At 58.0% G+C, this 17,648-nt stretch overlaps 1 protein-coding gene across 1 annotated transcript; it reads right to left on the bottom strand.

Annotated features, from left to right (window-relative positions):
• Positions 1-1,227: 1,227 nt before the first annotated feature.
• GADD45A (growth arrest and DNA damage inducible alpha) lies at positions 1,228-3,133 on the bottom strand. Its single transcript, XM_050977411.1, has 4 exons — positions 2,985-3,133; positions 2,801-2,902; positions 2,504-2,717; positions 1,228-1,940 (listed from the first exon to the last, which is right to left on the bottom strand). Exons 1-4 carry the CDS (start codon positions 3,026-3,028, stop codon positions 1,827-1,829), a joined length of 474 nt encoding a protein of 157 aa, XP_050833368.1. The 5' UTR covers positions 3,029-3,133; the 3' UTR covers positions 1,228-1,826.
• Positions 3,134-17,648: the final 14,515 nt, after the last annotated feature.

Raw genomic sequence — 17,648 nt, forward strand, 5'->3', positions numbered from 1 at the left:
GGCTGCAGGGATGTTTTGGGGTCTGCCCTGCAGTGAAGCTCGTGGCAGGGTGCTGATCCAGATGTGGGATCCTGCCTGGGGATCCAGCACAGCTGCCCAAATCTGACAGTGTTTAATCCAGGCATTCCTGGTAAAGTTGCCATTTTTAAAATGCAACATCCACTGAAATCTGGAGTGGTTTCATTTGCACTTTGCTTTTTGCCATCAAAGCCCCCAGAATGGACAGAGACTGTAAAATCTGGGGAAATGCAGACTCTGCCCTCGCAGATTTTTAAAAAATAAATTAAAGCATTGCATCCAGAGGTGCTGGGAGAAACCCAAGGTGAGACCCCACTGTGGTGAATGACTGGGCTGTCCCTCTGGTCCTTGGCCAAGCTGGCTGAGTTGGGGAGAAAAATGAGAATTTGGGTGCTGGGCCAGGTGCCCCCAGGACCCCCCACTTTGTGGTGTGGGGACAGGGCTGGGGGTGACACTGGGAGAAACCAGAGGGGTTTGGATTCAATCTGAGCTTGGAGAAATAAATCTGCTGCTGCAGTGGGTGGCACCTGGGCTGGACACGGGGACAGGGACAGGGTGGCCTCGTGCTGGAGCATCCCAGGAGTGGGAGAACAGGTCCAGCCTCCCCTCCTGGCTGGGCTGGCACGGATCCTGCCCAGGCTGAGGACACAGTGACCCCGTGCCCGGGCTGGGTGCCCTCAGCAGGGACAGCATGTGTCACTGCTGTCCCCAGGCAGTGCCAGCAGCAGGGGTGGCATTGTCCTGCCACACGGAGAAATGCCACCTGTGCCAGCCTGGCTGTGTCATTGAAGAGGAACTGGGAGCTGCCAGCCCTGAGCTGGGGGTGCAAACAAATCCCGGGGCTTTGCAAGGAAACCCCAGGCCAGGTTTTCCTCCCTCAGGGAATTAGGATTCCCACCTGCCACGGAGGAGCTGCAGGAGCACAAAAACCCTCGGCAGCAAAGCCCTTTTTTAAATTTTATTTTTGTTTTTTTTTTCTAGCTCCTGTTGTGGCAGCGTTCAAACTAAATAAATAAATAAATAGCATTCCCAACATTTCCTGCAGCACATGGGCTGCTTCAGCCTTTAATTGCTTGGGAGGGGCCGGGAATGAACCCACACTGGAGCTGCACAACAGGACCTTGCCCATGGCCAGGAGGAGGAAGCAGCTGCTGCTCAGCCCTTGTGTCTGCACTCGTGCAGCGAGGAAATTAAAGCCTGGGCCAAAGGTTGGATTTTACACTTTATTTCAAAAAAAGGAAACACAAAACAAGAACACCATAACCCCAAAAAACACTCGAATTTCAAACAATTATATTAATGGCGCTGCTTTTGCAGCCAACTGGGAGAAGATTCGTGGTTGCAGACCAAGTGCTCGAGGGCGTTTCGGTTCTCAAACCTCCAAGTATAAATAATTTTTCCATCGATATCAGAAAATAACTTATTATTATTATTATATATCTTAGCATAAAAACGTGAGAATTACATCCCAAAAATACAACAACATTGCTGGCAAAAGGCCTCGATTAACCTCGTTTGCTCGTTAAGGTGTTTAAAGCAGAAACTTTAAGTGGCACTTAAGGACAGAAGGAGTGAGGGGAGTTCTCGGGAGGGCGTCAGGCTGGGCTCATCCCTGTTTTCCTCAGCTCCCACACTCGGCATCGCTCAGCTCCAGCCAACCCCCCCCAAATGACATCGGTTTTAGCTTTATTATTTTATATCTATTTTTTTGTTGTTGTTGTTGCTGTCGGGTTTTATTTTCCCTCCCCTCCCGGAGCCGGGGCAGGGAGTTCCTTCCTGAGCGAGAGTCAGCGGCGGCACAGCCGGGGTCACCGCTCCGGGAGGTTGATCACCGGCACCCACTGGTCCAGGTACCGGCTCTCCCGGCAGAAACACATCAGCTGACTCAGCGCTGGGTCCTTCCACTGCGACGCCTGCGGGTTCTGGAAAGGGGACGGCAAAAAGCTCCGGCACGGCAGCAAAAACAACCCGAGAGCGGCGCGGGGGGGTGGGGGGAGCACGGCAGAAAGAGCAGGAGTGTGAATCATCTTAAATTGCTGGCGAGGCAAACAAACAAGTCAGGCCTGGGAGCATGTGAGGAGTTTAGCTTTGGACTCTGGGGCAGAGTAGGGAAGGGGGGAAAAAATAGGAGGGAGAGATAAAAGGGGGGGGAAGGGAGAGAAAACAGGGGGAAACAGGGAAAGAAAAAGGGAAAAATAAAGAGGGAGTGGGGGAAAAAATAAAGAGGGAAGGGGGAAAGAGGAAAACTAAGGAAAGAAAAGACAGAACAGGAGAAAGAGGCGAGAAACAAAGGACGAAGATGGGGAAAACAGAGCAAACGAGGGGCGAAGGCAGCCGGTGTGCCCGGGGCGCGAGAGGCACCGCGGGACCCCCGGGTTCGGCCCGCTGAGGCCGCGGGTTCGAGCCCCGGGCGCGGCGGTTCGGGGGGGTCCGGAGCGGCCCCGGGGAGCCGCGGGTGTCCCCCGCGGTGGCAGCCGGGGCTCACCGTGACGAGCACGCAGTGCAGGTCGGCGGGCGGGTCGGGGCCCGCGGCGGGCAGCAGCAGCTCGGCCAGGCGCGCCGGGTTGCTGACGCGCAGGATGTTGATGTCGTTCTCGCAGCAGAAGGCCCGCAGCAGCGTGAAGTGGATCTGCAGCGCCGCGTCCCCCGCCTCCTCCTCCTCGGCCGCCAACAGGCACAGCACCACGTTATCGGGGTCCCTGCGGGGCACCGCCGTCACCGCGGGCGCACCGGGCAGCGGGCACTGGGGTACGGGGACGAGGACGGGGGGGGGGGCACTCACACGTTGAGCAGCTTGGCCGCCTCGTAGACGCCGAGGGTGAGGCTCCGCTGGCTCAGCGCCTTGCTCAGCACCTCCTCGAGCGCGTCCCCCGCCTGCTCCATCCTGCACCGGGACACGCCGCACCGGCCGTCACCGGCCACCCCGCGCCGCTCCCCGCCCGGCTCCCGCCGCCCCCCGGCCTCACCTCCCGGCGGCGCGGCGCTCCCCGGGCAGCTCCTCCAGAGTCATCACGGGGCCAGGGCCGCGCAGGGGTTCGGGCAGGGCCGACACCGCGCTCGGGCCGCTCCGGCCGCTCCGGCCCCGCCGCCCGTGCCGGACAAAGGCGCCCCGCGCGCGCTGCCCCGCCCGCCCCGGCCAACCCGCGCCGCCCTCGTTTGCATACCCCGCTCCCATTGGTTCATGCAAATGAGACCACGCCCTTGAAGTTGCCAAGTCCGGCCGGGCCTGGCCTTGCTCGGGAGCGGAACCCGGACCGGGACTGGAACCGGGATAGAGACCCTGCCATGGGACAGCGTGCTCCGAGCCCCTCCAGCCTGGCCTTGGGCACTGCCAGGGATCCAGGGGCAGCCACAGCAAATCTGGGAATTCCATCCCAGCCCCTCCCCACCCTCCCAGGAACAATTCCCAATTCCCAATCTCCCATCCAGCCCTGCCCTCTGGCACTGGGAGCCATTCCCTGGGTCCTGTCCCTCCATGCCTTGTCCCCAGTCCCTCTCCAGCTCTCCTGGAGCCCCTTCAGGCCCTGCCAGGGGCTCTGAGCTCTCCCTGGATCCTTCTCCTCTCCAGGTGAGCACCCCCAGGTGTCTCAGCCTGGCTCCAGAGGGGCTCCAGCCCGGCAACAGCTCCATAACCTCCTCTGGGCTCTCTCCAGCAGCTCCAGGTGCTGCTGATGTTGGCCCCAGGGCTGGGGCCTCACCTGGGAGGGGCAGAGGGGCAGAATCCCTCCTTGGATGGATGCCGTTCTCTGCCTTCCCTGCCCCTGGGGGATTGCACTCTTGCCCTGCTCCTTGCAGGGAGCTCCCCTGCGCTCAGACTCAGCCTCACCAGCCTTCAAACACAGGGCCAGAGTTTGCCACTGGCAATGACGTGGCTGTCCCATCCCTGCAGTGTCCCAGGCTGGGCTGGACAGGGCTTGGAGCAACCTGGGCCAGTGGAAGGCGTCCCTGCCATGGCAGGGGTGGCACTGGGTGATCTTTAAGGTCTTTCCCACCCCAAATCAGTTTAGGATCTGTGATCTCTCCCTTTGCAGCTTTCCAAGAACTCGGTGCTCCTCCGGGAAGCTGCTCCCATTCCAGATGTCCCGTGTCAGCCCTGAGACCTCCGGGCAGGACTCCTCCTGATGGCTGCTGTGTCAAAGCTTTCTCAGCTGTTGCACCCAGACCCCTCCATCCTCCCACAGCCAGAGCTCTTTCCCAACCTGGCTGTGGGCTGGCACATTCCCACTGGCTGCAGTCAGGACCCTTGGTGGTCCCTCACGGAGATTTTGGCAGCGTGTGCTTTGAAGTTTGGCTTGTGTCAGAGTTTTCCTGCCTCTCCTAAGCACCAGGAGCTGCTTTCCACAACAGAGTGATGAGCTCCGTGCACCTCCTGCAGAACCCCTGAGCTGGCCATGTGGGAAATGGGATATCACAGAATCCTGGAATGGTTTGGGTCAGAAGGGACCCCAGGGATGGTTTTGTGCCACCCCATGCTGTGGGCAGGGACACCTCTCAGCACCCCGGGTTGCTCCATGTCCTGTCATATCAAAGCGTTTCTGCAGCAGAATAAAGAGGGCGATTTCTGTGCCCCTGGCTGTGCTGGCTCCGGGAGGGAACTGCCGGGGGTTTGTTCTGTCCCCCCACCCAGCCCTGCCGCAGCCTGGTGAGACCCGACACGGCTCAGCGGAGCCCACGGCCTCGGGGGAAAGGGAGAAAAGCCTTTTTTGCATCAGGTGGAGGGGTGGCAGATGGCCGGAGCGCAGCAAAACAGGTGGGGGCATTGTGCGGTGACCCTCCGAATTAAGTTCGCTTAATTTGCTGTATCTCTATTAGCAACTGCGGGCTCGAGGGCTCCGCCTGTGGCTCCGGCCCCGCAGCCCCATCTGTGCCTGCCCTGAGCTAAATCTGTCTCCGATGGGGGCAGCTGGGAAGCAGCTGAAGCCTCTTCTGTCCCTCCCGGGGCCGGCAGCAGTGCTGTGAGAGGCCCGCGGCTTTCCCGGCCGGGCGCGGTTTCCCCGGCTCTCCCTGTTCCCGGGGAGCCGCAGGGACGCGGATTTTCCCCGGCTGTCCCTTTTCCCGGGGAGCAGCGGGGTGGCCGGGTGCCTCGGTCCTGCTGCGGGGACCGGGGTGGCCGTGCGGGGATGTGCGGTGGCCTGGGGTCGGACCCGGACCCGCAGTTGTTCCTCCGTCAGCTCCCAGCTGGCAGCTGCTGCTAAACCTTCCTTTCATCCCCTGCCAAAAGCGGCTGGGGTGTTTTGCTCCCCCCCTGCCCTTTAATCCTGACTTTCATCATTCTCTAGGCTGGGCCTGCCCTCCCCTCCGTGTTTGGCATGGCAGAGTCGGGGGGCAGGAGCTGTGTCGGGCTCAGAGGGGGCTCGGGCTCTGCCCAGGGGCTCAGCTCTCCCCTCTTCCGGCAGATCCTCACCCCAAATGTTCTCTGGGCTGCGGGGCCGGGCTGCCCGAGCTCGGAGGCAGCTTGGGGAGCAATGGGTTAACCCCAGGGATGTGGGAGATGCCCGCTGGAGCCCTCGATGGGGGAGGACGTCTGGGCCAGCTGCAGAGGTGCTTCCTGCACGTAAGAGCATCGAGTTGTTTAATTTCAGTTTTTGGGATTGAGACCAACCATCAAACAGTGTCAGTGAGAGGTGACAAAGCTCCATCCCCGCCCGAGCCACCGGCAGCCGGCCAGGGCCCTTCCCGGGGCTGCCTCCTGGTGGTCCCGGCCCCGAGCAGTGCCAGGAGCTGCTGCTCCCTCTCCCTGGGTTCCTGCTGTCCTTGTTGGTGTCCCTGATCCTCTCCCTTGTTTCCCTGCCTGGCCCGTCCCTTCTGGGACCTTTGTCCCGCCCCGCTGGCCCCTCGGCCATCCCGCTGCTGTGGAAAATCCCGCTGTGTCCCTTCATCGGGACACCCCAGGCTGCTGTGCCAGGGCCACCGAGCGTTCCCAGCCCCTCCGGAGCTGCTGCATCCCGCGGGCAGCCAGCAGAGCAAACGCCAGCTTGCACATTCCAGGGGCGGCCTCTGCTCCGATAGCCGCCTGTCCCCGGTGCCACCAGGCAGGTGTCACCGAGCTGCCCCCGTGCCCAGCTCCTGCAGCGTCCGGGCACATCCCCCTTCCCAGAGCGGGGCACCCCGCCCGGAGCCGTGCAGGAGCAGCTCCCCCGGGCTCTGGCACCCCAGGAACTTCGGCTTTGCCTCCCCCTGGAGCAGGGCAGGAGCCAGGGATTGCCCGGGGTTGGCCCAGGACCCGGCTGCCCTGGCACCATCAGTGCCCTCCAGCAGTGGCAGCACAAGAGCAGGAAGACATCTCCCCCGTTTTCCTTAGAGTTCCTCCATCCCTGGTGGAGCCAGAAGCGGGGTTCAGCTGCAGCCACCCCTGCTGCTGGCAGGGCTTGGCTCTGGCAGCCCCAGGGAAGTCTGGGCCCGCCTGGCTTTGGCTCCGGAGCTGGGCACCGTGCCAGCAGCTTTCCCAACGCCCAGGGCACGGCAGTGCAGCCAGAGCCCGGCTCGGCGGCACCGAGCAGGGCGGGCACTTCCCTGGCACCGAGCAGGGCTGGCACTGAGCAGGGCGGGCACTTCCCTGGCACGGAGCAGGGCTGGAACAGAACAGGGCGGGCACTTCCCTGGCACGGAGCAGGGCTGGAACAGAGAAGGGCGGGCACTTCCCTGGCACGGGCATTCCCTCCTGCCTGGCACAAGCTCCTCTGCAGACTCCTGCCTGGGGGTTGGCTCCCCTAAAGATGAGGGGGCAGGGGGATCTGGGATGTGTTTATCCCAGCCGGTTTGCCTGCACTCAGCACATTCCTGCTGCCCTCCGTGGTGCTGGAACATCGCTGGGAGGGAGCCGGGTCGCCCCGGCTGCGGCACTCCGGGCTGGCAGCAGGAGCTCTGCAAACAGGGAGCACGAATGGGAGCCTGGGAGTGCTTTGATGGCTTTGAACTGAAGGAGGGGAGGTGGAGATTAGAGATTAGGAGGAAATTCTTGGCTGTGAGGGTGGTGAGACCCTGGCAGCTGTGGCTGCTCCGTTCCTGGAAGTGCTCAAAGCTGGCTTGGACGGGAGCAGGCTGGGATAGGGGAAAGTGTCCCTGCCTGCTCCCCAAGGGAGTGGGACTGGGTGAGGTCTAAGGTTCCTTCCAGCCCAAACCACTCCAGGATTCTGTGATTTCATGGATCACCCATGTCCCACCACCCTGGGTAAATACGTGAAATATCTTTTCCTTCTGCTGAAGGATATTTCCTGCTGGAATATCTTTTGTGAGGTGCTCCCCAGCAAGTCCCTGCTCGGCTCGCAGGACAGCAGAAGGCTGTGCTGCTCCTGGCAGGGACATTCCCCTGCCCAGCACGCGCTCCTCCATCCCTTCTCCCTGCAGGCACGGGCGTTTTTCCCTCCTGGGCATGCCTGGCACACGTGGCAGCCCCGGTGGGAATCACCCGGCCGGGCAAAGTCCGGAATGGGGACGAGAGAGCGGCACTGAAATAAAAACAAACTTTGTCCATTCCCTGCCAGCGTGGGGCCGTAAAGCGGCACACGAGGGGCACTTCCATGGGGAGCACTGTCCTACACCCCAAGGAATCGCCTCCCTGTGCCGTGCTGGAGGCAGCAGCAGCCCCTGCAGCCTCCCGCAGGGAACTCCCCTGTTTCCCAGGTTTTCCCTTGGCTTTCCCCGGGAGTGCAGGAGAGCTCCGCTGTGAGCAGAGGGAGGGCTGGAAGGCTCAAACCAGCCCCCAGCCATGCACATGGAGCCAGGGAGCTGGGATGGCTCAGCCTCCAGTGACAGCGACCTTCAGTGCTGCTCCTGTGGGCAGGAGAGAGCTCAGGGGGACGTTAAATCATTAATCTGGATTCATTTTGTCTCCTATAAACGCGTGGAGTGGGAAGAGTGTTTGGAAAGCAAAGAGGGAGGAGAGTGGAGTGAAGGCCAGGGTTTGATGGTTATGGCAGTAAAGAAAATGAAACTAAGGTGTTTGAGAGCAGATTTAAAAACATAAATTAAAATATATAATATAAAATGTATATAATGCTTATGAGACCCTATTTCAGAGCTGACTCCAGCCCTGTGGTCCAATGTCAGCAGCACCTGGACCTGCTGGAAAAATTCCAGAGGAGGTTATGGAGCTGCTGCCGGGCTGGAGCCCCTCTGGAGCCAGGCTGGGACACCTGGGGGTGCTCACCTGGAGAGGAGAAGGATCCAGGGAGAGCTCAGAGCCCCTGGCAGGGCCTGAAGGGGCTCCAGGAGAGCTGGAGAGGGACTGGGGACAAGGCATGGAGGGACAGGACCCAGGGAATGGCTCCCAGTGCCAGAGGGCAGGGATGGATGGGAGATTGGGAATTGGGAGTTGTTTCCTGGCAAAGTGGGCAGGCCCTGGCACAGGGTGCCCAGAGCAGCTGTGGCTGCCCCTGGATCTCTGGCAGTGCCCAAGGCCAGGCTGGAGGGGTTTGGAGAATCCCTGCCCGGGTTCAGTCCCCTGTTGGGACATGGACAGGGAGAGGACTGGGCCAGGGGCAGGGATGGGGACAGGGACAGGAACTGGGCCAGGGACATGAAAACGGAAGGGGGCAGGGACAGGACAGGGACACGGACAGGGACACGGACACGGCGGAGACACACGGACAGGGACAGGGACACGGCGGGGACACACGGACACACGGACAGGGACACTGCGGGGACACACGGACACAGGGACACGGCCACGCCGTCTCTCCGGCGCCCTCTGGCGGTCGCGGCCGGGGCAGCACCCGGGGGCTCCGCGGCCATCGCGGCTCCCGCGCGGCGGGAAAAACGCGTTTGTTTTATTAATTGAAATGTAATTTTGCAGTAAGGAAAAACAGAACGGTGAGTCCAGCCTGAGTCACGGGATCCTGACGTGGAGAGCCTGGTGGGAGCAGTGGGGCTGGGGTCTGTTTGTGCTGACCCCCCTGCACCACTGTGGGGCTGCAGGCTGGGGGCCACCAGCATCCCAGGGAGCCACTTGGGCTGCAAAACCAGAGGGAAAAGGGTGAGAAACCATCCCATGGAGAGGATGGAGGCAGGAGCAGGGTGGGATGGGGCTCAGGACATCCCATCCTGATGGCAGCTCCACACCAAACCTGTCCAGAGAGCCGGGGACAGGATAGGGACCGGCAGGTGCAGAGAGTGGGGGAGCCCTGGGGGAATGTGGGGTTTGTGCCCCAAGCCCAGAAGCTCTTTAGGAGGAATTAGAGGTGATGAAACAAGCAGAAAAATGCAGCAGCACATGCCCCAGGGCACCTGCAGGGAGCTGCTTCCTGCTTGGCCTCATGGAGCAGCAATGTCCCGTGGGGCAGCAGCAGGGCTGGGGGCTCCCGTGTCACCGGGATGTGGTGACACTGCTTTCCACCTGCCACGGGGGGATGAGGACCTGCCTCCACTTTCTGAAGCAGCACCTGTCAGGCCAATCCCTTAACATGAACCTGCAAAAAGGCTGATTTATTTTTCTAGAGAAAATACACTTTCCCCCCCAATATGCATAATTTTCCAATTTGAATTAGGATTAGTCGGAACGAGATGGTCTTTAAGGTCCCTTCCAGCCCAAACCATTCTGTGATCCAATGACCTTGGCCACGAACTTGTGCAATGGGCAGGATGGGATGCCTGCAATGCCACCCGCCTGGGGACGATGCCATCATGCCCCCAGCCCGGGGAGTGCCCTCCCTGCGGTGCCTTATCAGAGCTGTCAGCCCTGCAGCTCCCTCTCGTTTGTGTCCTTATCCAAGGCAGCAGCCGCGGGGACACAGCCCTGGAGCGCTCCATGAGCCACGCAAGGCAGAGGCTGAAGCCCCCAGGGTTGAATCCTGAGCACGGGGAGGGGCTGGGGGTCCTGCTGCAGGTCCTGGGCTGCAGGTTGAGCATCCTCCGTGTGTCTGCTGTGCCTGCAGCCCAGGGGCCAGGCGGGGTGCGTGGGATCCGGGTAAAGGTTCACTTCCTGGGCAGGAGCCGTCCCAAACACATCCCGAGCCTCTGCAGCTCCTCCTCAGGCGTTTTGGGGCCGGTGCCTTGCGTGTGCTGCAGAGCCAGCCCCCGGACGCTCAGCCTGTGAGCAGCCTCCTGTCCTGTGCCCCGAGGTCCAGCCCGTTCATCCCCCCGTAAATTCCATGGTAGAGGGTGCTCTGGGTGCTCTCTGCTCCTCAATATTCCCGGTCCTCAGCGTCCCGTCCGGCGCGGCTCGCCAAGGATGCACAGAGAGCCTGCCGGGGTGCGCTGCACCCACAGGACTCGGGGTGCCCTGCGCAGGGCGGGGCACTGGGACGGGCTGGAGCACTGGGGACACCGCCCCAGCTGCCACCCGAGCCGAGCCGAGCCGAACGTGCCACAGCTGCCCCGGGGCTTGTTCGGGACGTGCGGGCCGGGCGGGCCACGCCGCTCGTTAGCAGAGCTGGGTGCCTGTAATCAGCCTAATGAGGGGGTGCCTCGGCCAGCAGCAGCAGCAGAGGCAGCTCCGTGACCTCCTTTCGGCGCCTTTGATCCGCCCGCTCCTGCGTGTCCTTACCCGGGCCAGCTCCGGCCGGGCACGCGTGGTCCGAGCGCTCTGGGAGCGGCGCGTGGGCTCAGCCGGTGCCCTGCTCAGCTCCTGGGAATGCCAGCCTGGGAATGCCAGCCTGGGCCGTGACTACTGGCACCGGCAGGAGCAGCTCCGGCTCACGGCCCAAACCTGGTGCTGGTGGTGGAGGCGGTGTCACCCCCGCGCTGGTGGCAGAGGCGGTGTCACCCCCTCGCCCCGGGGGTTTCTGCACCGGAGCTGCTGCTCCTGCTCTGCCCAGAATCCCACCGAGGTCCCGGATCCCACCAAGCCTGCCCCAGTGATGCCCAGCAGGGAAAGGGGATGCTGAGCAGAGCGCGGGGAGCTGATGGCAGGGTCAGTCCGTGTGCTGCACACCCCTCAAGGGGATCTCCCCCGTTCCCCAGGGTCCTGCAGGGCTGGCTCCTGCCAGAGCCCAGACAGGCCAGAGGATGGGGCTGGGTGAGGAGAGCTGGGGGCCCTGCCCCATGTGCAAACAGCGGTGGCTGGGTGCTCCCAGCTGGCACGGAGGGCTTGGCTCAGGTCAGTTCTGTGCCAAATGCAGCTGCAGGGACAAGAAAAGCCAAGCACCAGGGCTGGATCATGTTTGGGACAGGTCCCTCGTGTGAGAAGGGCTTTGGGTGCCAGGGGGCCTGGCATGGGTGGCACTGATCCCTGCTGCAGGAGGGTTATCCTGGTGCCACGAGGCTCGGGGTTCTGCTGGTGTAGCAGAGAGCTCGGCCAAGCTCCTGCTCCTCGCCCTCCTGCAGCTGCCAGGTGGGAAACTGTGTCTTCCTTTACTCAGCCCCGCCTTGGCCGTGCCCCAAAATAAACCTACACTCATTCCTGCCCTGCGTTGTGCTCCATAAAACAAAAGAACCTTTTTTATTTGTGTGGCAGATGAACTCTGTGCTCCACGCAGCTGCTGGAGGGGCAGGGCGAGGATGGTGAGGGTGAGCAGGAGGGATGAGGACGGTTGTTGGAATCCTAGATGCTGAAAATTTTAAACTTTCTGTGCTGAAGGGCACAGACCCACAAAAAAAATTACCATATTTGACCTGAGGCTGTGAAAAAAACTTCCAAAATTAATTGATAAGACTGGGATTATGAGTGTGTAGTTTGATTAGATCACTAAGTAGAAGACTCAAGAGTTTAAAGCCTTAAAACATAACAATATATATGGAGGGAGATAGAGGTTCTAGAACAGTAGCTAGTTGTTCTTCTTCAGCTTCTTCTCCATAAGTTCAAATAGAATTTTGGAATTAGACAGAAAAGTCCGCACTGCAGATTTTGAGTGATTATTTATTGGGTTAAAAGGGTGAGCAGGCAGGCTGAGGGTGATGATGATGATGATGATGAAGGGGGGCAGTGTCCCTCGGCAGCCCCACGCCGGGCAGGTTGATGTGGGTGACTCAGGGCCGCCCAGCTGGCAGCGGTGGCCGCGGCTCCGGCGGAGCTGCCGGCTCAGCAGCCCGGCCCAGCTCCCTGGCCTTGCTCCACGCCCCGCGGCCGCGCCGCTCCGAGCCGGCTGCACCAACAGGACGGGCTGGTTTGCAGCAGGCAGGGAACCAGCTGGGCTCGGGGCTGGCAGCGCTCGGAGCAGGGCTGAGCACAGCTCCATGCCCTCCATCGCTTCCCCAGGGGACCGTGACTGGGTGAGGGTCTCCTGGATGGTCTCGGTGGCAGTGCCACCGTGGGGCACGTTGACACGTGTGGCCGGGGGATTTTCAGGGCCGCAGGGACAGTGGCAGCCCGGATTTGGGCTGGCTGGCTGTTCAGGACACAGGGCAGTGAGTCAGCCCGCTGCAAGATGGTTCTTGCGGGTCCTGGAGCTCCTGTGCACATCCCACGAGCCAGAGAGTCCCGGTGGGCGCTGGCACCCCCGTACCCCTCTCAGGGACCCGATTCCCCCAGCACCAAGGCCGGTGGCTGTGGGTGGGGGTCAGCAGGAGGCTGAGCTGCCGAGGAGGGGCGGTGGGGCAGGAGTGGGGGAAGCGCAGCTCCCCACGCACACGGAACACCGGCCGGGGCTCCCCACGCTCCGAGGTTTAACGCGTTCCCCTTCCCGCCGCCCACAGGCTGCGACACCAGCGCAGCCAGCCTGAAATAAAGTGGCACGGGGGGAAAGCACGGCAGCGTGGCTTCTGCCAGGCAGAGCGGGCCCTGCTCCAGCCATTCCCGTGGCCGTGTGGCAGTGCCAGCGTGGGAGGTGGCAGCGGGCACCGAGCTGGGGCAGCGGCACAGCAGCTGGTGCTACCGAAGTGTTTTTTCTTAAACACTTTTGCTGTTGTTTTTTTTTTTTTTTACACAATGATGTAATTAAGATATTGTAGATGATTTGGAGCTTTAGCTTTTTTTAGTGCAGTTTGGATCAGTCTATGGCAGATGGTAGGAATGTGCTTTTAGCTCTGGGCAGTCAGTTTTAGGTGTACTGTGCGCTTCTTTAGGTGAAGGCAAACTGAGGCTTGTGTTTTTCTGCTAGAGGAATGGAGAAAAATGTATTGGCAGTATTGATGGTGGCATACTATTTTGTTGCTTTGGACTCTAGCTTGTATTGGAGTTTTAGTGTGTTTGGCACAGCAGCGCTCAGTGGTGGAGTCACTTTATTTAATGCACGGTAGTTTACAGTCAATCTTTATTTTTTTTTTAGATTTACGAACAGGCTAAATGGGGTTGTTGAAGGGTGAGCTCCAGAGGCAGCTGGAGCTGGCAGGGAGGAGCAGATTCTGCTCAGACAGCCACCAGCCTGCCCAGCAGGTTCCAGCTGGGCACGTCCCAGTCCTCTCAGCCCTGCTGCTCTCGGCCCTTGGCCATTTCATGGAGACATCTCATAATTTTCCCCCCCTGATTTCCCCCAGTAATGACCCTGGGAAGAGCTGCTGGGACTGGCAGCCAGAGGGGCTCGGGCAGGAGGGCTTGGTGCCCAGCAGGAGCTGATCCCAGCAGTGATGGGTGCTGGGGTTTGGAGACTCCCCTTGGTCCCACAGCACTGTGATCCCCGTGTTCCTGAGCTCTCCTGAGCTTCCTAGGAGGGGAAATATAATTTTCTCCTCTTCTCCATATTTTCAGATTAGGAAGGCAAAGCCTCTCTCCTCCAGGGTGGCTTCCCAAGGAGGTGTTTGACCACTGCAGCCAAGGAAGCTCCCATGTTCCCATCCCTGGAAGCATTCAAGGCCAGGTTGGAGCATTGTGGTCTCGTGGAAGGTGTCCTTGCCCACGGCAGGGGGTGGAATGGAATGAGCTTTTAGGTCTTCCCAAGCCAATGCTTGCTGTGGTTCCATGATTCCATCCCCCAGCCCCTCCTGGCAGCAGCATTCCACAGCTTTGGGAGCCAGGGAAGGGGTGGCTGGAGCACAGCTCACAGGAATCAGCCCAGCTCACCGAAATAGCAGCGACAGAAGGAGTGTTTGGTGTACCCGACCTTCTGCTTTGTACGGCTCCAGTGCTGCTTTTCCAAACTAAAAATACCTCTTACCTTGACTGCTCCAAGGAAGAACACTTGCTTGGCAGGTTGTTTAGGATTCAGGGGAAGAAAGTTCAGGCAGAGCTCAATTAGTCTGCCTTAATTTACAAGCCAAGTTCTGCGTCTGCATGATTTGCTTCGCTTGTCTGTGCACATTTTAAAGCACAGAGCAATGCTGTGGGAGGGCGTTTTTCACTGCACGTACTCAGGGCAGAAATTCTGCTGTTATTCACATGTTTGCAGCCCTCCTCGTAATGAAACTGCTGCGTTTTCTGGCATATTAAAAAAAAAAAAAAAAAAAAAGAACCCGTGATCTGCTGAAATGAGCAGAATATGTGGGAGGATAAAGATGTGCGTTGCAGATCGTGGATCTCCTCGTGAGCTCTGCCTTCTCCTGCTCGTTCCTGCTGTCCAGCTGGGCAGTGCTGGTTAATTCTGGGAGCTCTTCTCGGCAGGGATCCGTGTGTGGATGCAAGCTGAGAAGTTGCCACATTTCTCTGTGGTGTATGTGAATTTTTTCACACTCAGAAGTCATGGCCATAGTTGACTTTATTTGAAAGCAATCCCTGTATTTCCCCGTGGCCCAGAATCACAGAACCATTAAAGTCAGAAAAGACATCCAAGATCATCGGGTCCAACCTAAGGGAAGATTCCTGCCAAAAAAACCTCCAAGCAACATTTTCCTTGTCCATAAATTATTATGTCAGCCTATGCTGACAGTGATATAACTGAAAACCCCACAAACTGGATTCATAAAGTCCAAAATTAGGAAAACTGTGGGTTTGGAATGGGTCTAGGACCCGGCTGGACACTTTTCCCCCTGCTGTGAACTTGCTGCATTTCCTATTCCTGCTTATTAAGCAGGCAGCTGACAGCTGCTGGCAAAGCTTGGGAATAGCAGAGGAGCGTGGAGTGTCCGAAGGCTCTCCGGGCCTCTTTTGGGCAGCAGCTCGGGAGCAGCTCCTTAGGTGGGATAGCCCTGCGTGTCCCAGCCAGAAATAGCCCTGGGAATCTGCTCCTCTGGCCACTGGGAACGCCGGTTTGCTCGCTGGGAGAGAGGAACACATGTCTGGTGTGCAGGAGGAAGCCAGCCCAGCCTTTGGTGGCAGCTCCTGGAGGATCTCTGGGTGGTTTTTAATCACTCCCTCATTGTCTGAGTGCAGACCTTGCCACCCATCCTTCCCTTGGCTGGTTGCAGTGGGATCTGTGTCCTGATCCAGTGTGGGCTGGGATTCCTGCAAGGCTCTGCCTGTCCGCAGGGGAAAACTCATCAATTTCAAGGTGCCAGTTAATGAGCTGATTTTCAAATTAGGCCTAAACACAGGTGACTTCTGTCCTGCCCTGGTCCTTCAAATGAGCAAAACTCTTGTGTGGATGCAGCACTAGGATCTTCCCTCGTAAAGGATTCCTTTTAGTTTAAATATTTTAAACACCTTTTTTAATGTTAGGAATGGCAATGTTGTCTTGAGGCTGGAAGTGCGTGAAAACTGTGAATTATACTCATGGAAAATGTTGCCTTTTGGACTTTTGACCCATGTGGCTGATTGTGGGGCCGTTTTCATGCAAGCAGCAGTGTGCAAGCACAGTGTGTGCCACTCCAGAGTGGAGCTGGAGCTTCCTGCAGGCTGCAATTCCTGCTTCCTGCTGCACGGAATGCACACCTCTGCTGGTTGTGTTCACGTGGTGATCGATCTCCCTCTGTGTATTAAATACTTCCAGTCTGTTTTCATCAGAGAATGGAATGGTTTGGGCTGGAAGGGACCTTACAGACTGCCTGGTTCTACACCCTACCATGGGCAGGGACACCTTCCACTGTCCTGGGCTGCTCCAGCCTTGGACATTCCAGGGATCCAGGGGCAGCCACAGCTGCTCTGGGCACCCTGTGCCATGGCCTCACCTCCCTCAAAAATAAGGAATTCCTCCCCAGTATCTCACCTGGCAGTGGGAAGCCATTCCCTGTGTCTCAGGTTTGGCGTGTGTTTAATCCAAAGCGTCACCCCAAACCTTTCACCATTGGAAAATTGTTGGGTGCTGAGTGAACATCAGCAGCACAGGGGAGCTGGACTGCAGAGCCCCTTGGAAAGCAACAAAAGGCAGATGCTCTGCCTCCCCTTGGAGCTGCAAATCCCAGCCCTCGGAGCCCATTTCCTGAGCAAATCCCCTCCCATAAAGCTGCCGGTGCCATCTGGCACGAGCACGTCAGGGATCCGAGCAGGAATTGTTGTTTTGTCCCTAAAACGTGCCGGCAGTGCGCGTGTGACGGGGTGCCCGGGCTTTTCCTGGGAATGTCCTTTGCATGAGGTGCTGCTTGGTGCCCTCTGATTCATCCCTCAAAGGCTCTGAGAGAACGTGCTCCGTCCTTAGGGTGTAATTTATGGTGATTATTCATATCCCAGGCAGCGGGGAGCTGCTGCAGAGTCACCGCAGGAGGGGTTTCCTCAGAAACCTCCCCAAAAGTGAGCACGGCGAGCTGTGGGACTGCAGGGAAACATAATATACAATAAACAACGAAGAACAATCCGTGAAAACAAAAATTTTTTTCATTTATTTGAAGAAACTAAACTAAAAACGCCAAGCTTTGGCATTTTCCAAACGCCAATTTTAAGAAACTAAACTTTGGAGTTTTCCAAACCAGTTGGTGTCGAGTCTTGAGTTTATGAGCGATACGCATTCAAGAACTGAACAAATGCAATTAAATTAATTTTTAAAGTAATTATTTCCAGATTCTTGGAGCAGGCAAAGCAAATATTGAAAATAATATCCTTGGTGAGGCACAAAGTTTATTTTATGACAGGTGCCAAAATGTTCTGATAACTTAGAGATATAAGCTGAGAGCAATCAAATCGTGTTTTGAAGGACATGTAAAATCTGTGCCTGTTTATTATGTTTTATACATATATTTTGTTTTATATCTATCTATTGATATTATGCCTTTTGTTTATAATCAGATACTAGTAGATATATATTATAATATATCACTATTATAATAGCGGTATGCTGATGTATAATTACATCAATATCTTACTATTAATATACAACATTTATTATGTTAATATTATCATTAAATGTGCATTGCATGTTACGTATTACGCATGATGCATTGCTATTACATATCATACATTACCATAGATATTATAATATACTAGATATAACATATTGTTATATGTAGAACGTATTGTTATACGGTATTTATTTATACTGTATATTGCTGTATTAATAATATGTTAATATGTATTAATACCGCCAACATCTACCACCGCCACTTCACACTACCTGCTACCCCTGTCCGCTAATTAGACGAGCAGAAATGCCCACGAAATCGGGAAATCTTGTCATAACTTTCAGATCAAGGCCTGGAAATCAACTTTTTTCAGTTAATAACGCCAAATCTCTTAATTCCGCTTTATTTAGGTTTTATTTCTGAGGGAGCCCACACGCGGGAGGTACCATCGGGGGGCGAAGCGCGGGGGTCGGCGGGGGAGGCGGGGGGGGCGCGGTGCGGGGCTCCGCCCCGCCCCGCGCCCCCCCCCGCCTCCCCCGTCGACCCATTCCCCCCCGCTGTCGGCGATAGTAGAGCCCACGGCGGGAAACCCCGCGCCCGCCTCACACAATGCGCGCGCAGTTCGCGGCGCAGCCGCTGGCGGCGCTGCAGCGCCCGCCCCGTGGGGGTGCCCG

Source organism: Serinus canaria, chromosome 8 (assembly GCF_022539315.1).
Source record: "Serinus canaria isolate serCan28SL12 chromosome 8, serCan2020, whole genome shotgun sequence".
In the NCBI taxonomy this organism is placed as follows: domain Eukaryota; kingdom Metazoa; phylum Chordata; class Aves; order Passeriformes; family Fringillidae; genus Serinus; species Serinus canaria.

Bases quoted from the DNA above. Each gene is read 5' to 3' on its own strand.
- GADD45A (XM_050977411.1), bottom strand. From the start codon at position 3,028: ATGACTCTGGAGGAGCTGCCCGGGGAGCGCCGCGCCGCCGGGAG. The intron at 2,718-2,800 runs GTGAGTGCCCCC...GGTGCCCCGCAG, and splicing joins GCGGCCAAGCTGCTCAACGT to GGACCCCGATAACGTGGTGC. The intron at 1,941-2,503 runs GTGAGCCCCGGC...TCCCCTTTCCAG, and splicing joins TGCACTGCGTGCTCGTCACG to AACCCGCAGGCGTCGCAGTG.